We start from the raw sequence: 17,139 nt of genomic DNA, 5'->3' as shown, positions 1-17,139 counted from the left end.
TGTTTATGTGATGTAGACAAGTAGAACTAGTCTCTGACTCAACCCTTAATATGAGTAAGTGGTCTAAAACAATGAACGAGCAAAGGAAAACTTTTTTTTTGACTTATTCTTTGTTGTCTGAAATGAGACTTGACATGGATAAATGCTACATCATGGCAGACACTTTTTCTCCCACTTCCATTCTTTATTTATCTCTTACCTCAGAATATGTTAAATTGCATATTGCATAAGATGAGTCAATGAATTATTTTGTTTAAAATGTCAATTATTAAGCAAAGCGCCGCAGTGTCGTCTACAGTAGCAAAACTGTGTGTTGAAATGCGCCACAGCATTTGAATACAGGAATCATCATTAATAAAAGCATTTTCCATATTATAGTAGTTTTTCAGTTGTATATTCCCATGAAGGGCCCCTGCTATGTATGTTGGTGTCACTCTGACACAGATTCATCCTGACAAGGCAGACACTAGATGAGAGAACGACGAGAAGAGCTTGACTGAATGCCTTTTGAACCCGACTTGACAAATGCCAAATTTAAAAGATGGGGCTCAGAAGATAAAACGGCAAAAGCTAATCCTCAGATATGTCTCAATGTTGTCAAAGGCAGTGATGTAATTCTTTTCTTTTATGCGTCGTCTATATGGAGTCATCACTGGCAAGTATGAAATCGCATTGTGTACCTTTATGGCTGGCAACTGACCACAGTTTTTTTTTTGTTTTTTTTCTTCTGTATAGATCACAACGGCCCTGGAGCACGATGAACAGGCAAGGAAGCAGAGGTTGGCCTACAAGGTGGAGCAGCTCATCTCTGCCATGTCCCTCGAGAGCTGAGAGTGACCCCAACTGTAAGAGAGAACGAGAGAGAGAGGACCACAGTCTCTAAAGGACCTCCAAAAAAAAAAGGGTCTCACATTACTTACCTCTCATCGTGGGCGCTGCAACCACGAACCAGACCTGGGACCTCTGCATCTACAGCCGGACAGACATACAACTGCTTTAGTTTGTGATTCTCCCACCTCCTTCCATAACGGTGCCAGCTAAAAGGCCCACAGAACCGAGACAGAGGCCCCCCGCAGCTGGAGCTGAAAACAGCATAAGTAAAGGGACATCAGCAGAGAAGGCAACAACATGGCTTGTATTTATTTTCTGTTTAGTTTCTTCCCTTTCTCTCAAAGGACTTTTTCTCTGTTTGACAGGAAACTGTGTGTTGTGTGGGTGTGCTTGAGTGTGTGTTTGTGTCATATTGAGAAAGACTCCTGCAAGAGTGCGAGAGCAAATGGAGAAACAGATTTATTCTTTGCTAAGTCAGAACTCGCATCTGTGAGTGTGAAATGGAGAAAGAGAGAGAGAAAGAGAGAAAGAAAAAAAAAAAGAGGCGAGAAGCAGAGGAGCAGATCTCATGTTGGACAGCTGAGATTGCATTCAGATTTCTCAGATTTTATTTTTGTACTTTGTACATTTGAATATTATCAGTTGCAGTTAAAAATATCCACCTGGGATCCCAAAAGTGTCGTTGTATAAAGATATAAAGAGTGTAATACTACATCAGGGTTGCGTGGTAACAAAACAGGCCATGGTCCATGTCTTCTCTCACTCCTTCCCTCCTCAGACTGATGCTCCACAGACAAAGCCTCTGCTCTTTATTTAATCAGAAGTGTACAGGAAATCATGGAACTCGTGCTCGTCATCTAAGAGTCAAAGGAACTTGTGGTGGTCACAGTTCAGCCAGCATGCTTGCACCTAAACTGAGGATGATGGAGATGAAGTCTATAGTGTATTTAGGAGATGACCTCAGATCAGCATTACTCTGGTGTCAAAGGCTTTCTTCAGCAGTTATGTCATTTGTGTATGTACCGGTTGATACTTGCCAATCAGTGTATGTGAATGTACAAAATGTTTTCCTTTTTTTTTCTTTTTTTTCTTTTTTTTTTTAATTTGTTTGTCTGTTTGTTTGTCTATTTGAGTTTTGCAGCAAAACCCAGCTCAGTTGAACTGAGCCCCACAGATATTTGCAGTAGCTCGTCATGTGAAGAACTCCATTCTGTCCGTCCTGGCCTCGGTCCAGCCAACTGCTTCCCAAACATTATTAAACTGAAAATCACTTTCTGCTAGAGGAGAGTGTGCATCTGAATTGTGGCTGTCACTACTGTAACTCTGCAGCTTATAAAGTACAGTATGTCCAGCTACAGTAGCAGTTAGTAGAGACCAGGTGGTTTTTGTACGTTACATACTTCCATAATGTGTCCACTATTTGTATCTTTTAGGGAACTTGATCGACTTTATGTGTACTTTGCATGCACGCAATCACACATCGGAAGTGTTTGAGGGTCCGTCTTTGATTTTTATAAAGTGCCAATGAGTCATGCCTGCTTTAGTTGGCCAGTTGAGATGTTAACTTGATGGAAGATCTTAACCAACCACCACCTATGTCTTCGCACAGATGATAAGAAGTCTCCGTGGGCCTAGTTTGACTAAGTGCCAAAAGATCCCGGTGTTTCAAATTGTTCACTAAATGTGTCAAAATCGGTTAATGCTTTACACAGGAAGCAAAGCTCTCATACTGGAGTGTTCAAGTCCAAGCTCGTATAACTGGAATGCTGAGTTGAAACTCGTGAAAGGTACGAAACATAAGCAGGAGAGAGGAGAAGAAATCGCGTAGTTGTTAGAAAGCACGTATGTTTTATGTTATGTGGATGCGTCTCCTGACTTAAACCAAACAGTCACAAGCTAAAAAGGCTGATGTAACCTGCCAGACTTTAGCTGGATGACAACAAACTGTAGATTCCGTCCTCTGGATAGATGATTTCATTTTCTTCCAAGATACGCCGTATATTTGCTTGTTGTTTACATCAAGTACTTGAAAATAGGTAGTGTTAAAGGTTTGTACAGTATACTGCAATTTTGTGTGTTGAGAGCATGATAAAGGTGGGTGAAAGGTGCTTCTTTTCTCTGTGGCCTTAGATACCCGCCTGCTTAGTGTTCCTGATCTTATTAGTCCTTGAGTAGGGCACCGTCCTTTTTAGTGCTCCAGAGCGCAGTGAGTCTTTTCTTTTTTTTTTTTTTTAAAGTGATACCTGGCCCTGGCACTCAGCTGAGAACTGTCTTAGCGAGATAAGGTAGAAGGAAAGGTGAGGAGGGTACGGCCTGGCTCTGGCAGACATTGCCTAGCACAGCACTCGGCTCGCCCGAGCTGTTTGAAGAGAAGTGTCGAGAAATGAGGAGCGTCGGAGAGGTAGAAAGAGAGAGAACCCCTTTAGCTCTAGTTTCCTGCCCCAGCTTTGAAGCTGCTCTTTGATCTGAGTCAGTTGTGTGCACAGTGTGATCAGGAGATGGAAAGAAGAAAAAAACATCAAACTAACAGTCAAGGAGAAATGTAGGATGAGGTGATGATTGACACGCTGTTGCTGTGTCTGGCCAGTGGGGGCAGGAGTGGGAAAGAGGAGTCGTAATTTATTTCCTCGTCTGAAAAAGCACCTTCGTGCAGAGGCGCATTGCTCACACAAAAGAAAATAAAATTGGAGACCTTATCTCATAATTATGACTCACTATCTCATTGAGTTCTGAAGCTTTTTTTTTTAATGGCTTCTGAGCGGATTTATGAACGTTTATTTGCAGTGGGCATCAGACACGGTTATATCCTCAGAAAGAGTTTGTCACCCTGAATCTGAAATTGTATCTCTGCTCAGATTTGATGCACCTGTCCTTTTCACCTGATAGACTCTCTTAGTCTCAAAGCTTTCCTCTGTGCCTTGCTCACAGTGACATCCTAGCCAAACTTTTGTTAGCTGACATGAAAATGGTATGAAAACTAACCACCCAGTTAAAGAAAACAGTCGTGCAAAATCTGGCAATACTTCTGCAAATTCCTGTCTCATTGGTTTATTTCACGTCATTTCATAATTGTGAGATTGTTTTCTCACAATTCTATTATTATGCCATAAAAATGGGATCCAGATTTTGTAAAAGTTATATATTTTCTCAGTGATCAGATAGCTTTCTTGAAACTATGCGATCGAATCTTGTCGTTATCAGATCTGTCCTCGATCATGACTTATTTTTCTTGAAATTATGAGAATCTTCTAAGTATTTCTCATACTTATAAGGCGGTAGAATATGAGATACAGTAAGGTCTCCTAGTTTTTTTGGTCCTTTGTGAATGCAATGCTCTTCCATACCTTTTTGCTCCTTAAACATCTAATAAAAATCTATAGGTACACAATGGCGCACTTATACAGTACATACACAAAACATAAAGCTTCTTCCTTTTGATTAAGGTGTCTTCCCAATTTCAGCGAATAGAATTGTATCCTCCTCATACCTCACATTGCTTGTATGGAGTAATGCTTTTTAACATTTTAACAGGACCTAAATGCCTTTTCCTTCTCCGAGGAATGAAATGTATGTTTATTAGAGTCCTTCCAAACTCTTATACGAGCTCCCCTGTATACAGAATTGTGATGAACGAAATCAGGCACACAAATTGGTGGAGAACGGCTTTGATTTTTCTCTCAGAGCTCATTTATATCAGGATGTTTCTTATTTTTGTCTTGTGTGAGATTTTTTGCATGCATTTTAATTCATGCTTTGGTTCTGCCTGGTATTCCATATCGACCCGCGCCATCATTAGTCTAACAGCAAATTCCTCCATTTGTAAATGTCTTAAATCACAGCTAAATGCACCTTTTCTTTGTGAAAGAGATTTTTTTTTGTTAGTAAATAATAGCTTGTTTCCATGCCGTACACTCGTTTTTCTGGGAACCTTTTTTAATTCAGTTTGAACTGAGAAGAGGAAAGTTTGTTTACTCTTTCTGCAGCGCAGAATCCCATTTGACTGCCGGTTGTGTGAGATATGGAGAGATGCTCAGAAACACAACCTCATTTCAGATGAAGCTGATTACTAATTGAAGATGCTTTGTGCACTTTCTTGCTCTTGGTGAAATGTTTTGCCGAAGAGATGGTGTTGTGGTTTTTTTGACTGGCACATGTCATTCCTTATACAAAACAAAGCATTTAACTCGCTTTATTTTGTTTGCTTTTTGGCATCAGACAGAGGACATGAAATCCAGATCAATGTATTACTCTCAAGTCAGAATATCACCAAGTATAAAACCAGTATCCTTCCATTTTAAACATTGTAAACAAACCGTTTGTAGACACTGGAGTTCTGTAAAATAGTAATTATTGGCAACGACGATGATGATGATGATGATGATGATGATAATAATAATGGCTGTCTGTTCTTCTTGTTTTATAAAAGTGTTGTGAAAATTGTAAGAAACTTAAAGTATTTAAAAAGGTTGTTCTCTTGTTTTTTATTTGCTTTGATTTTGTTATGATAATATATTATTGTGTACCTATTGTAAATATGAAGCACACCTATTTTGCAAGCCAAGGATTCACTTTGTACTGTTGTTATATATAAATAAACTTTGCTGGTTAAAAATTGCATAGAACCAAAACCTGTATTTATGTCTTTTCTATTTTGTGAGGGGGAGATGGTAGGAAAGTTATATTGGAGATGCACGATGTTGGATTTTTGCAGATATTTTCCAACTAATGTTGGCTGATAAAATGCAATGCTTTTCAATTATACACATTCAATAAGCAAAATAAGCAAACTACTTCAACTTACATGGAAAACATGTCTTATCTAGTTTTGTTTAGTATATTTATTTGTGATATAGGCATCTTATCTGGCTGCAAGTTCTTATTCTGGCCATTTTTAAAGTCTTTATCAGCAGATACTGATGATGATGCTGATATCATTGTGCATCTCTAATTCATTTAAACCATGTCTCGGTGTATTTTCTCACTATTGCATTAGAAAAAAAGAAAGAGCAGAGTCAGTTATCTTTAGTTAATTTGTATTGTAGGTTTATTCTGAACCATACAGAGTACAACAAACCGAGTCGATCTCTGGAGCATCTGATAAAGCCATGAAGCGCATCCAGTTAAATACAGTTCTTTATGCTGTCCAACGTGCATTGCAGAATCTAATATCAGTCTGTGGGAAGCAAGCGTTCACATTAGTCATCCTCTGACATTTTTCTTGTCATCCTCTGAGCGGTTACATTCTGTATGTTCTGACTTTTGCAAGTCATGTTTACATTGAAACTTTATAAAATCTCTGCCTATCTTGAGAGCTGGTCTTTGTGACCTAGAACAGCGTCTTCTGAGCAGGTGGAGTGACGCAAATGGAGCTTAGAAAAAAACAGAAAAGGAAAAAAAAGAAGAAGTATTTTCTTTCATTTGTTCACTTGTTAATCAGCAAGGCTCTGTGCCTCCCAGTTTTACATGAACATTTGGACATTTCTCATATTGTGATTTCTTTCAATCTTCTAATTATGTGTCATCATTACAGTTTAGTTCAGGTCAGTTTGTTGTTATTCAGACACCTAAAAAACGTTGGCTAAGAAGTTGTACCCAGGAAGAAATAACATTGAGCAGTAATATGTAGATTAGGCCTATAGCAAATAAATGAATAAATAACCCAGAAATTAGTAGTAAAAAATAATTACATTTTAACATATGTGATTATATATATTTGTATACATTTCTAAATGCATATTAAACATATGTAAACACATGCTTTATATTTTTATTTATTACAACCACCAGCTAATACCTAACCTGGTTGTATAGGATGTACAGTCGTCCTCAAATTTATTCATTCCCTTCCATTAAAGACAAGGCTAAATTCAAAATAGTCACTCAAATAACTAGAAACTGAAAAAAGTAATCATAAATTTGTTAAATTGTGATTAGTGAAGGGCTGCAAGGTGGTCAGTGGTTAGCACCATTGTCTCACAGCAAGAACGCCCCCGGTTCGCATCCCAGTGAGGACACCCGGGATCTTTCTGTGTGGAGTTTGCATGTTCTCCCCATGCAGCGTGGGTTTTCTCCAGGTTCTCCAACTTCCTCCCACAGAAATCATGTTGAGGTTAATCAATTCTAGGTTGTCCGTAGGTGTGAAGGTGAGTGTGCTTGGTTGTCTGTCTCTAAGTGTAGTCCTATGGATGGATAATTTAGTGAAATAAGCATTGCTTTTGAATTGTGGTTGAAAAAAATAATCTGAAAAACAAATTAGAGCCTTTTGCTGATGAGCAGTTGAGCATTCATTCATCCATTATCTATACACTGCTCAATCTTCACCAGGGTCACGGGGGGGCTGGAGCCTATCCCAGCTGACTTAGGGTGAAGACAGGGGACACCCTGGACAGGTTGCCAGTCTATCGCAGGGCTACACTTAGTGATAGACAACTAAGCACACTCACATTCACACCTACGGCCAATTTAGAATCACCAACTAACCTCAACATGTTTTGGACTTGTGGGCGGAAGCTGGAGAACCCATGCTGCACAGGGAGAACATGCAAACTCCACGCAGAAAGATCCCAGGTGTCCTCACCAGAACGTGAACTGGCGACCTTCTTGTTGCAAGGCAACAGTGCTACCAACTGCACCACCTTGCAGCCCAGCAGTTGAGCAGTGGGCCAAAATACCTGTCAACAGGTGCAGAAATCTGATTGAGAGTTACAGTAAACACTTGATTGCAGTGATTGCCTCAAAGGGTTGTTCAACAAAACATTAGTTTACAGGTCCCATCATGCATTTTTTTTGCTTGTGTTTTTTTTTGTTTTTTTTTGTTTTTAATATTTCTGTTGAACCACAATTCAAAAGCAATGTCATGATTTTCATTAAATTTTCATTTTTATGTTTTTTTCCTTCTTTAATGGGAGGGTATGAATACATTTGAGGACGTCTGTACCTCCGAATGCAAGGGTTCCAACTCACCCACAGACAATGCTTTGGGAGGAGTAAGCAGGAAGCATGATGTTGCAGAAGATTCACTAAGTTACACAGTTGGCCTGAATTTAACATACTGTTTGTTTAGCCTGAGTCTGTCTCCATACAAATGTGTATTGAACAGCTGTTTGTGCTCTTGTTTGCTGTGTGTCTAAACAGACAACTACCACTGAACACATGAAGGCCTTCAGGCAAGATCTGAACAGTTACAGACTTTTCATTTTCTCAGGGAATATTATGGATATTTTTTCGTGATGGACATTGAAGATTATGGCATCTGCAGAAAGTGTAAGTACCAGTACATATGTTGCGTTCTCTCTCTGTGTTCATGTTTGACGTTGTAAAGGATTTTGATTTGGGGGCTTTTCAAGTACCTTAATGGCCTCCATGTGTTTTGTGTTATCACTGCTGACCTGCACTTGTCTCTTTCACCTCCCACAGTAACCTACAGAGGTGGAAAAAGTACTAGTATCCTGTACTTAGATAAAAGTACTGATGCCGTGTTGTAGAAATATAAAGTAAAAGTACAACAGTGTGAATTAAAACATACTTAAAGTACCGCATTATGCAGAATGGCATATTTGAGACTAACGCATATTATTGGATTATCATTACTGATGCATAAATGTGTTCATTGCTTTAATGTGGCAGCTGGTAATGGCGATTTAACTACTTTTTATAGCCTGGTTTATCTACTGGGTGGCCTGTGAATTTGCCCCTGGGGATCAATGGGACCAATGACTATACATATTAATTATATACATGTTCACTCTGTATCGGCTACACACCACACTGTTCATACTGTGTATATACTATATATATTTCGCACCTTTTATCCCCTGTTCATTCTGTTCATACCCTCAATTAGATCTTTACATTTTCTACATTTATCTTTCCTCATATTTCTAGTTATCCAGCAGACTAATATTACCTGCAGCGTATTCCAATTATATACTTACCATGTTCTTGCTGTCATTGTACTAATACTGTATACACCCACACTGCATGTACTATATATGTTACTTATACATCTTGGATATTCCTTTATCTTGCATGCACTGTTTATCTTGTTAATGCTGCTCATACTGCATTTCAGATAGGACACTTTGCCAGATTTACCCATCTATTTGGGAATGGCATGCATTTGAGTTTGGTGGTGACTCTGCTTGAGTGATGCTCTGGAACAATCTGAGCAAGCATGAAAGTCCCTGAGATTACAAACTCCTCAGTAGAGCCTTAAATTCACAATGTTCAAATGAACACAGTATGAACATAAAAACAAGGAGACCAACTTAAATGGTCCTCACTTTACAAAATCCCCGTTACAATTATGAACCATCTGTGCTCTACAGTCCCACAATATGAGAAACAACCAAATTTATGAAATTGAACTTTTAAGAGGGAGGAGGTTGGGGAGGAGGAGGAGATTTGCTGATTTGTAGAGGCTGGTGCAGCAGTGATGTGGTGAGCGTGGAGTAGGCAGAATGAATGAGCGCTGCCTCAATTATAAACCAGCTAAGTGAGTGGGCTGGACTTAAGCAGCCAATGATTGGACCGAAAAGGCCTTGTGACGTCCTGACTCCCTGCCTGTCTGAACTAATGCATAGGCTCCACATATCTTAGCTCACTCGTGGCACTCTTAAAGCTGTTCCACTCACACATTTACATTGCACTGCACCAGTGCTGCTTTGTTTTTGCCCTTTTTCTTAAATCTTTCTGTGAGGTGTTTGCATGATCTCCCTGTGCATGCATGGGATTTCTTGAGCTCCTTCCTCCCACAATCAAAGACATGTGGTAGGTTAACTGCTGGTTTTAAATTGGCTGTAGGTGAGAGTGTGAGTGTGCATGGTTTTCTGTGTCCTTCTGTTGACCCGTCCAAGGTGGACTTCGTCTTTGCCTAATATCAGCTGGTTTGTAAGTCTCATCTTAAAAGTAGGCAGGATAAAAGAGGACAAAGCAGGTACTCATGATGGATGGATGGATGGATGGATGGATGGATAAACAAAATCTGCAATAGTAACTATTTAAACTTATAAAATAAATATGGGGTGTATAATGCACGGTATTTGCCTCTGAATTGTAGTTGAGTAGAAGTATCAAGTAGCAGAAAATGGAAATACAAAGCACAAGTAAGTCAAAGATGTACCTAAGTACAGTACTTGGGTTAATGTATTTAGTTCTTTTCCACCACTAGAAGCCTATTTGCCTCTTGTCACTCCCCCCCTGCGCATGCATTTGGTTCGAAAACCTCTATCCCACTCCAACAGCATGCGGGCACCACCATGGAGGCGCAGGCCATCTTTTCTTCCATCCCCTCTGGCTCTGGGTTCATTCTCAAATCCTGTATTTCCCACTCACTTCCTGGTGAGCGCCTAACAGAATAACCTACAGCTATAACATGTTGAATTGCAGTCATTTGTCTTCGTGCACGTCTGTTTGTTCAGACTGGGCTGGGCTTCTCCACGCCACCGCAAAGGCTGCAATCACATTAGGTTGCTAATGGAGGTGTGGGTCAGCATGTTTAGCTGGAATGAAATGGCCCTGAGGTCAGTGAATCCACAGAGGACGACTGTGGATGACCACTGAATCATCAGCTCTTTTTTTTTTTTTATTTCTTCCTGCTGTTTGGATGCACTTGTCTCTTATTAACGACAATAAACTGCCGAAAGAAGTGGATGAGTGGGTACAGAGAGCAGCAGGGAGAAGCTCAGGTGCTCGTCTTAGTGTTCAGTCTCTGCATCTCTGCCAGCTTTGTGTGTAATAATATCACTCTGTACTTTCTTGCAACCATACCGCTCAGTATTAAACAGTGCTGCAACTGAGGCAAAAGTAGATTTAACTGATTGCAGACGTTCACTATGCATGACAATATTGAAAAAGTGCAGTCTGACACAGCTTATTGAGGTGAAGCGGAGGCATAAACTACGCTGCTCAACTTTCCGGTGCAGCCAGTGTGTCGAGTAATATGTATTATATATCGCGAGTCCCTTGGCCATCCCTTTTCCTGTATTTTCTCTAGGGAAGGTCTAATCCCTGCTGCTTCTAATCCTGTACTGCTGAGACCAATTCAAATCCATGCGGGACTTAACGCCCTGTAATGCCTTTACAAGTAGTTGCATAAAGCTGACATCCCATTCGTTCTGGGTAGGATTCTCAGCCTGGATTACAAGGCAAATTCTGAAATAATTAATGTGAGTTGGCAAAAGAGGATGCCAGGGGTGATTTCAACCCTATTTCAAAGAATGGCCGCGTATTAATTTCACAATGAAACAATCCCTGACACTTTGTTGGACCTCAGCGCTTCTCATTCTGATTCTGATGTTTGGTGAATGCCTTTGTTCGCCTCCGTCTCAGATCATCTCAAGGCAAAGTGAAGCAAACCACTCCATCGAGGATTTGGAACACACACCTGTCACTGTGTAATCATGGTTTTTTTTTTGTTTTGTTTTTAAATGAGGTTTATGGATCCCCGTCTTTTGTAGTATTTGCATATTTGTGTATCTGCACTGAGTTACCATTTAGTTCTATGCATGCAAATCATAAAAGATTCTGTTCAGAAACAGCTATGGCTTAAAGGATTAGGGTGGCGATATTTGTGATGTTGTCAAAGACCAACCCAACAGTGCGTCAGTCTGTCACTCCAGCACTTTCCGTCTTTGCAGCCTGTCTGTGGCACTCAGCCCATATGCTGCTACCGAAGTTTTAAGTCTTAAAAGCATATGAATATGTATTAGGATTTTTAAACTATAGCCTTGATAATATATAATAATATAATATTATAGCCTTCCTAAACATCTTGTCACTGTACATTTTGTCACATGTTGCTCAAACGGGAATAAGTAGTTCATTTTGTGGGACTGTTTTCAACCACAGGGAAGCATGATGATACGTGGCATCAACTCAAAAATAATTATAGTGAAGAAACACGCACGCAGTGCAGCAGTATGGCTCACGGAAATTTATTTTAGCTTGAAATGAAATCCATCTGACCAATATTATGTAAGTCTCTTTTGTGCCACCATAACAGTTTTGGGCCATCGGGTCAGGGACACAGGACCTCTTGGGGTGTCCTGCAGCGAACCTGGAGTACAAGGTGTGTCAGAAAAGTTTCAGGACTGGTGTCACAAAAGATATATTTGAAATCCATACTACAAACTACATGTTTTCCCCTTCGAAGTAATCCCACTGGAGTCCAATGCACTTTCCCAGGCTTCTCTGCCATGCTGCCATGCACTCTTGGAATAATTCTTCCAGAATCCTCTACAGCTCTGTCGTCACAGCCATCTCGATGTCGTCCACATCTTCAAAACGGGTCCCCTTGATGACCCTCCTGAGCTTGGGGAAGAGGAAAAAATCGCATGGAGCCAGGTGGGGTGAGTAGGGAGGTTGCTCCAGCACGGCGATGTTCTTCTCAGCCAGGAACTGTCAGATGCTCAGGTCATTGTGAGCAGGCACGTTGTCATGGTGAAGCAGCCACGACTTGTCCTGCCACAACTCTCCCCTCTTCTCGCACACTGAACGAAGCAAATGCTGCAGGATCTCTTTGTAGAAGTGCTGGTTGATTGTCTGGAGGGGAAAACTGGTAGTTTGTAGTTTGGGTTGGAAATATATCTTTTGTGACACCAGTCCTGGAACTTTTCTGACGCACCTCATAAGTCAGGTGGTTTGTGGGGTGAATCAGGCTTGTTCAAGATTGGGATGTCAGCAGTTGGGAAGCCGGGTCAATTTCTCACGCTCTTTGTTGTGTTCCTAGAGCTGTTCCTGAGCAGTTTTTGCATAGTGAAGGCTGTCGTCTGGGAATGCTGCTGCTGTGGAGGGGGTGGGTTGTACGTGGCAAAGGGTTCAAGTTAAAACCAGGATCCAAAATTTCCCAGCAGAACACCGGATTGTAGCAATATGATTGAAGTTATTCACGTCACCTGTCAGTGGTTTTAGTATTGTGACTGTTAATTTATCTGTCAGATTAATCAATTTGCTGTTTTATCTAAAAAAAAAAAAAAAGTCATCAATCAGGTCATCAATCAGTGTCCACAACCCACGACTTTTGTGATTCCACTTTACTGTCTTTAGGAGTGAAACACAAATGTTTTTGTGCAATAGGACTGCTGTATTTCTGAATTTACATTTGCACTTTCTAATAAACCAAAACACATCCTTACAATACAAATAGTAATTACAGTAGAGCTGCAATGATTAGTTGATTAGCTCTCAACCATCAACTTGAACGCCAGCCTCTTTGATGTGTACTTGATTGGTTTTCAAGATAAACATTTTTTTAAAGAAAAGTTTAAGAAAAAATTGGATTCTTGTTCTTTAATTTGAATATTTTCTTTATTTCTCTGTGACAGTAAACTGAATATCTTTGTGTTGTTGTCTTTAGCTTTGGGAAACACTGATTGACATTTTTCAACATTTTCTGATATTTTACAGAACAAAAAATCAATTGATTGATTCGACAGATGATTTATCAATGAAAATGATTGTTAGTTGCAGTCTTAAATCACTACATACCATGTAGCATTACATCAGGGTAGGATCTGACCACATTAGCAGGTGTGCATTGCCAATAAAAACGTTCATTAACTCTGATGATCACTGACATTTTTCTGTCATAATCTTTTAGTATGTGCAATGAGGATGTAATAATTAATGCCAGCTTAAAGTGTTTGGTAAACTCAATTCACCAAGAGACGGTAAAACCGATGTTTAAATGGAACTGACGGGACGTTCTGAATGAAGTGAGCGACCGGAAGCAGGAAGAAGAGAGGAGCGATACAAGACACATGGCCGCCTGAGCAGCAGAGACAGGAAGTAAAAAGAGACACAAGAAAAGACTAGTTTTTATGGAGAGAAGACGTAAGAAGCAGCACTGAGGCTGAACATAACACAAGAAAGAGACACGGATGCTGGTGGAAGTTGGTCTGCGGGAAATTGCAAGCGAATGTGAATCCAGGTGTCATAAGTACTCAGCACAGGCTCTATTTATAGTCTGGCTTCTCGCTGTTGGAGCTGTCATTCTCAGCGTGCTCTGCAGCCCGTCTCACCTGCCTCTCGCTGGCCTCTCTCTCATTAGAACGCCACAGCAAAAACACACGCCGGCCACGTTTGTGGGCGCTCTGCATGATTCACAGGTCAGAGACTCATTCAGCAGCGTGTGTTATACGATTTACTGTATGCGTGAGTTCTACATGTGTGAGGCAGTCGGAAAGCATATGTGAACAAACAGGTGCAGCTTGAAAATGTGTTCATATAAAAAGAAAACTAAGAATTGTTTCAATCATACATAAGTGTGGTGAAATTTCCCCAATGACATTCCCTGACAACAAGTTCTTGCACTTTCCTGAGCACTGTGACTGTTCCTTTTAGCAGGGGAGGCTGACGATCCATGTCTTTCTCTGGACGCGACTTCTCCCTGCTCCCTGAGATGGTAATGAGGTTCTCCCAGCAGGCCCGCTGACAACCTCCTGTTGTGTGGCCTCATCTCTTTTAGCACTGCACAGCAAAAACAAAGAGGTGGGTGGTTGGCGTCCATTCGACCCGATGCCCCCGGTCCACCCCTACCAACTGTGCCTCCAAAAAGTGCAGGCGTAAGTATTTTTCAGCTATGCAAATACGCAGGGACATTAAAATACACAAGTGCGCCTGGGAACGAGGCTGTGCTGTGAATATAAAGTCACAGAACATACGTAATTTGATTTTGTGTGTGTGTATGTGTCTGTGCACCCTGTGTACCCACACAGATCTACGCGTACACACAGTGACGCTAACTCAACTACCCTGCTGCTTTCAGGCACAGGGTGCAGGTGAGAAACGCTTGCCAAATTTCCCTAGCTGGAGCACTCGTTTGCATATGCAGATGTTAATTACCACTGGAGCTTGTATGGACCAATCGGCAGGCTGCTGGAACAGCTTGTGCATCCCCCCCCACCACCACCACACAGGTCGCCGTTTCCACGGTTACTCCCTTGGCTGATAATAAAGATAATCACCTCCGATTTCCTTCATGGCTCATTTTCTCCCGCTCGCTTCTGAAAGGCCAGAGCGCCGCTGTCTGATTTTCCACGCTGAGCTCTTATCAGTACGGCAGGGGCCAAGGACTGGGGCGGGGGGCCAAGTCGATGAACCACCTGCCACACACTCACCAGAGGGGACAGATTCGTTCAGTCAGGGTCTCGGATATGGTGGGGTAATGAGTGCGAGATCATCCATCCGGTATGGTGTAATTGTGGTTGGAATAAAAGTCTGGATGAGAGCGGGGTCAGATCAGATGAGATCCTGTGATGGTTGTTATCACACAGACTGACAGCGCTGATCCCGGCCTGTGCAGTCAGAATGAAAGTAGGCTTTCAAAAACCTTGAAATTAAGAGTTAGTCGAAGACAATATCAATCAGATATTTCAGATTGGTTCACTCTAAGCCCTTCATGGTAGTTAAAATGTCCAAAGGTGATTAATCAGCATGTTTACCACTGACTTCCGTGATCTGTATTTGTCAGTACAATGCAACCTGTTTACATTTTTACACTACTCCTAATCTCCTCTAACTATAATCTGTTGTCATTAAATGTGACCAGTTGTATTACCGTATATCCAGTTGGTATTTCTTAAAGCAAGCCATCTGTTATTGGCCTGTACAATAGATCCAATTCCCACTCACTGTCTCTCCCTCTCCGCCAGCCTCCCCCCCACCCCCACTTCTTTCTGTCTCCCTCCTCGTGCTCCCTTGAATCCATTGTCCGGATAGAAACGTGCCTGGGATAGCAAGGCCTTGCTTTCGGCACACTTCTTTGAGAATTATTTAAGGCTTAGGAGTTTCTGTGAAATGAATATTTGATGTGGAGGACCTGAGCGTCTCCCGACGAGCCCAGAGCAACACTTCAGAGAACGACTGGGGTGAGGTGTATAACTCCCTGCTTCAAAACACACATACACACACACCTCATCCATTCATCACCATACCAGAAAATCCACCAGACGTTTTATGGTGGGTTATTGAATAAAAAGGTCTGTATCGTAATGTCTGGAGGCTACCCAATCTGATCTTGGATGCATGTTGTCTGAGACTTTTCTTTTATTTGCCATTTTCCTTTACCCTTTGGCACACTTAAGTTTTCTTCAAGGTCCCTCATAATACATTGAGTGACTTGTTTTTTCTCTCTCTTTTTGGCTCAGGTTCTTATATGTTACTCAGGTTTACATCTTTACCTTAAGAATCAACTCCATGTGTTCTGTATGGCAAGAAATGTGTGTAACTGAAACAAGAGGGGAGATATTTAATTTTCCCTGTTGCCACAAGAGTGCAGAGTTGAGTTATTCAGAAATGTCTTTTCCCCTTTCTGGCATGCCTGTGAGGTCTATTAAAGTCTGGTCTTATAGTGCCCTCTTATGGTTTGCTCTGTGAAAAAGCCAAGTGGTGTCTTGTAAATTGTAGGACACCACCAACAGTCTTAAATAAAAACCACATGAAATAGGAGCTTGCAACTGTTTGCATCACTGCTTGAGCAATGTAGCTGCATATGTTCATTCAGCAATTCATAAAGAGACCTGTTTGTTTAAAAGTTTGAGCCTCGATAATGTGGAGAAAAAAAAATAATGAATCAAACAAAGTTGTATTCGAAACTTGGTGTAGATTTTAATGTAGCCTCGGAGATCATATCAGATAAAATCAAACTTTGGCAAAAATGTTACAACTGGCTGGAGTTATCAGGTTTTACACCGAGAAACTGTTACTCCCGACAGTTTGATTTATTTGAATGCGCTCCACAGATGAATCAAACAGATACATGTAATTAGAGCCATGTGAGCAGCCAGTACTCTAATAAATTAATCCCACAGACCTTATCTGGCCATGTGCTGCAAGAACACACACAGTTTATTATGTACTTGCAGGGTGCCAGTAATACGGTGGGGGGGCTGCTATCATGCAAACTGGAGTGTGTCGGTTTCTCTGGCTCTCGGTTGTGATGGATAAAACGATAATCCTGAAAGTTAACAAATTCATTATCTTAATATCAACTGCAGAACATGATGAAAATGTTACGATACCGCAGTTACGTTGCCACTGTTCTCACACTTGTGGCTAATATAAATCAGAATAGCTACATGCTACGGACTAATTAATGATCGCTCATTATAATTGCACAAACTGGAATTGCAAGTCATATACATGGAAATGAAATATGAGTTGTGAAATGCTTTTTGAAGTATTAAACGCTTCGCTCTGCTTCTCAGCAAGCGCTTTCTTCTGCATCAATATGCAGAGATATGCTTAAAGAAAATCTGGATCAGGGATTTAAAGCTCCTGAGGTTATGATTTAGAATCTCTGGGACCCAA

At 40.9% G+C, this 17,139-nt stretch overlaps 1 protein-coding gene across 1 annotated transcript in view; it reads left to right on the top strand.

Annotated features, from left to right (window-relative positions):
- LOC103366170 (plexin-A2-like) overlaps positions 1-5,459 on the top strand; it is a 123,151-nt gene extending 117,692 nt beyond the window's left edge. Inside the window, exon 31 of the mRNA XM_008293827.1 lies at positions 736-5,459. Within this exon, the coding sequence (XP_008292049.1) occupies positions 736-831 (96 nt within the window). The 3' untranslated portion in view covers positions 832-5,459. The remainder of the gene's footprint in view (positions 1-735) is intronic.
- The last annotated feature ends 11,680 nt before the right edge of the window (positions 5,460-17,139 follow it).

Source organism: Stegastes partitus, unplaced genomic scaffold (genome assembly GCF_000690725.1).
Source record: "Stegastes partitus isolate 25-593 unplaced genomic scaffold, Stegastes_partitus-1.0.2 Scaffold20, whole genome shotgun sequence".
In the NCBI taxonomy this organism is placed as follows: domain Eukaryota; kingdom Metazoa; phylum Chordata; class Actinopteri; family Pomacentridae; genus Stegastes; species Stegastes partitus.
This window is presented reverse-complemented; position numbering and strand designations above follow the sequence as displayed.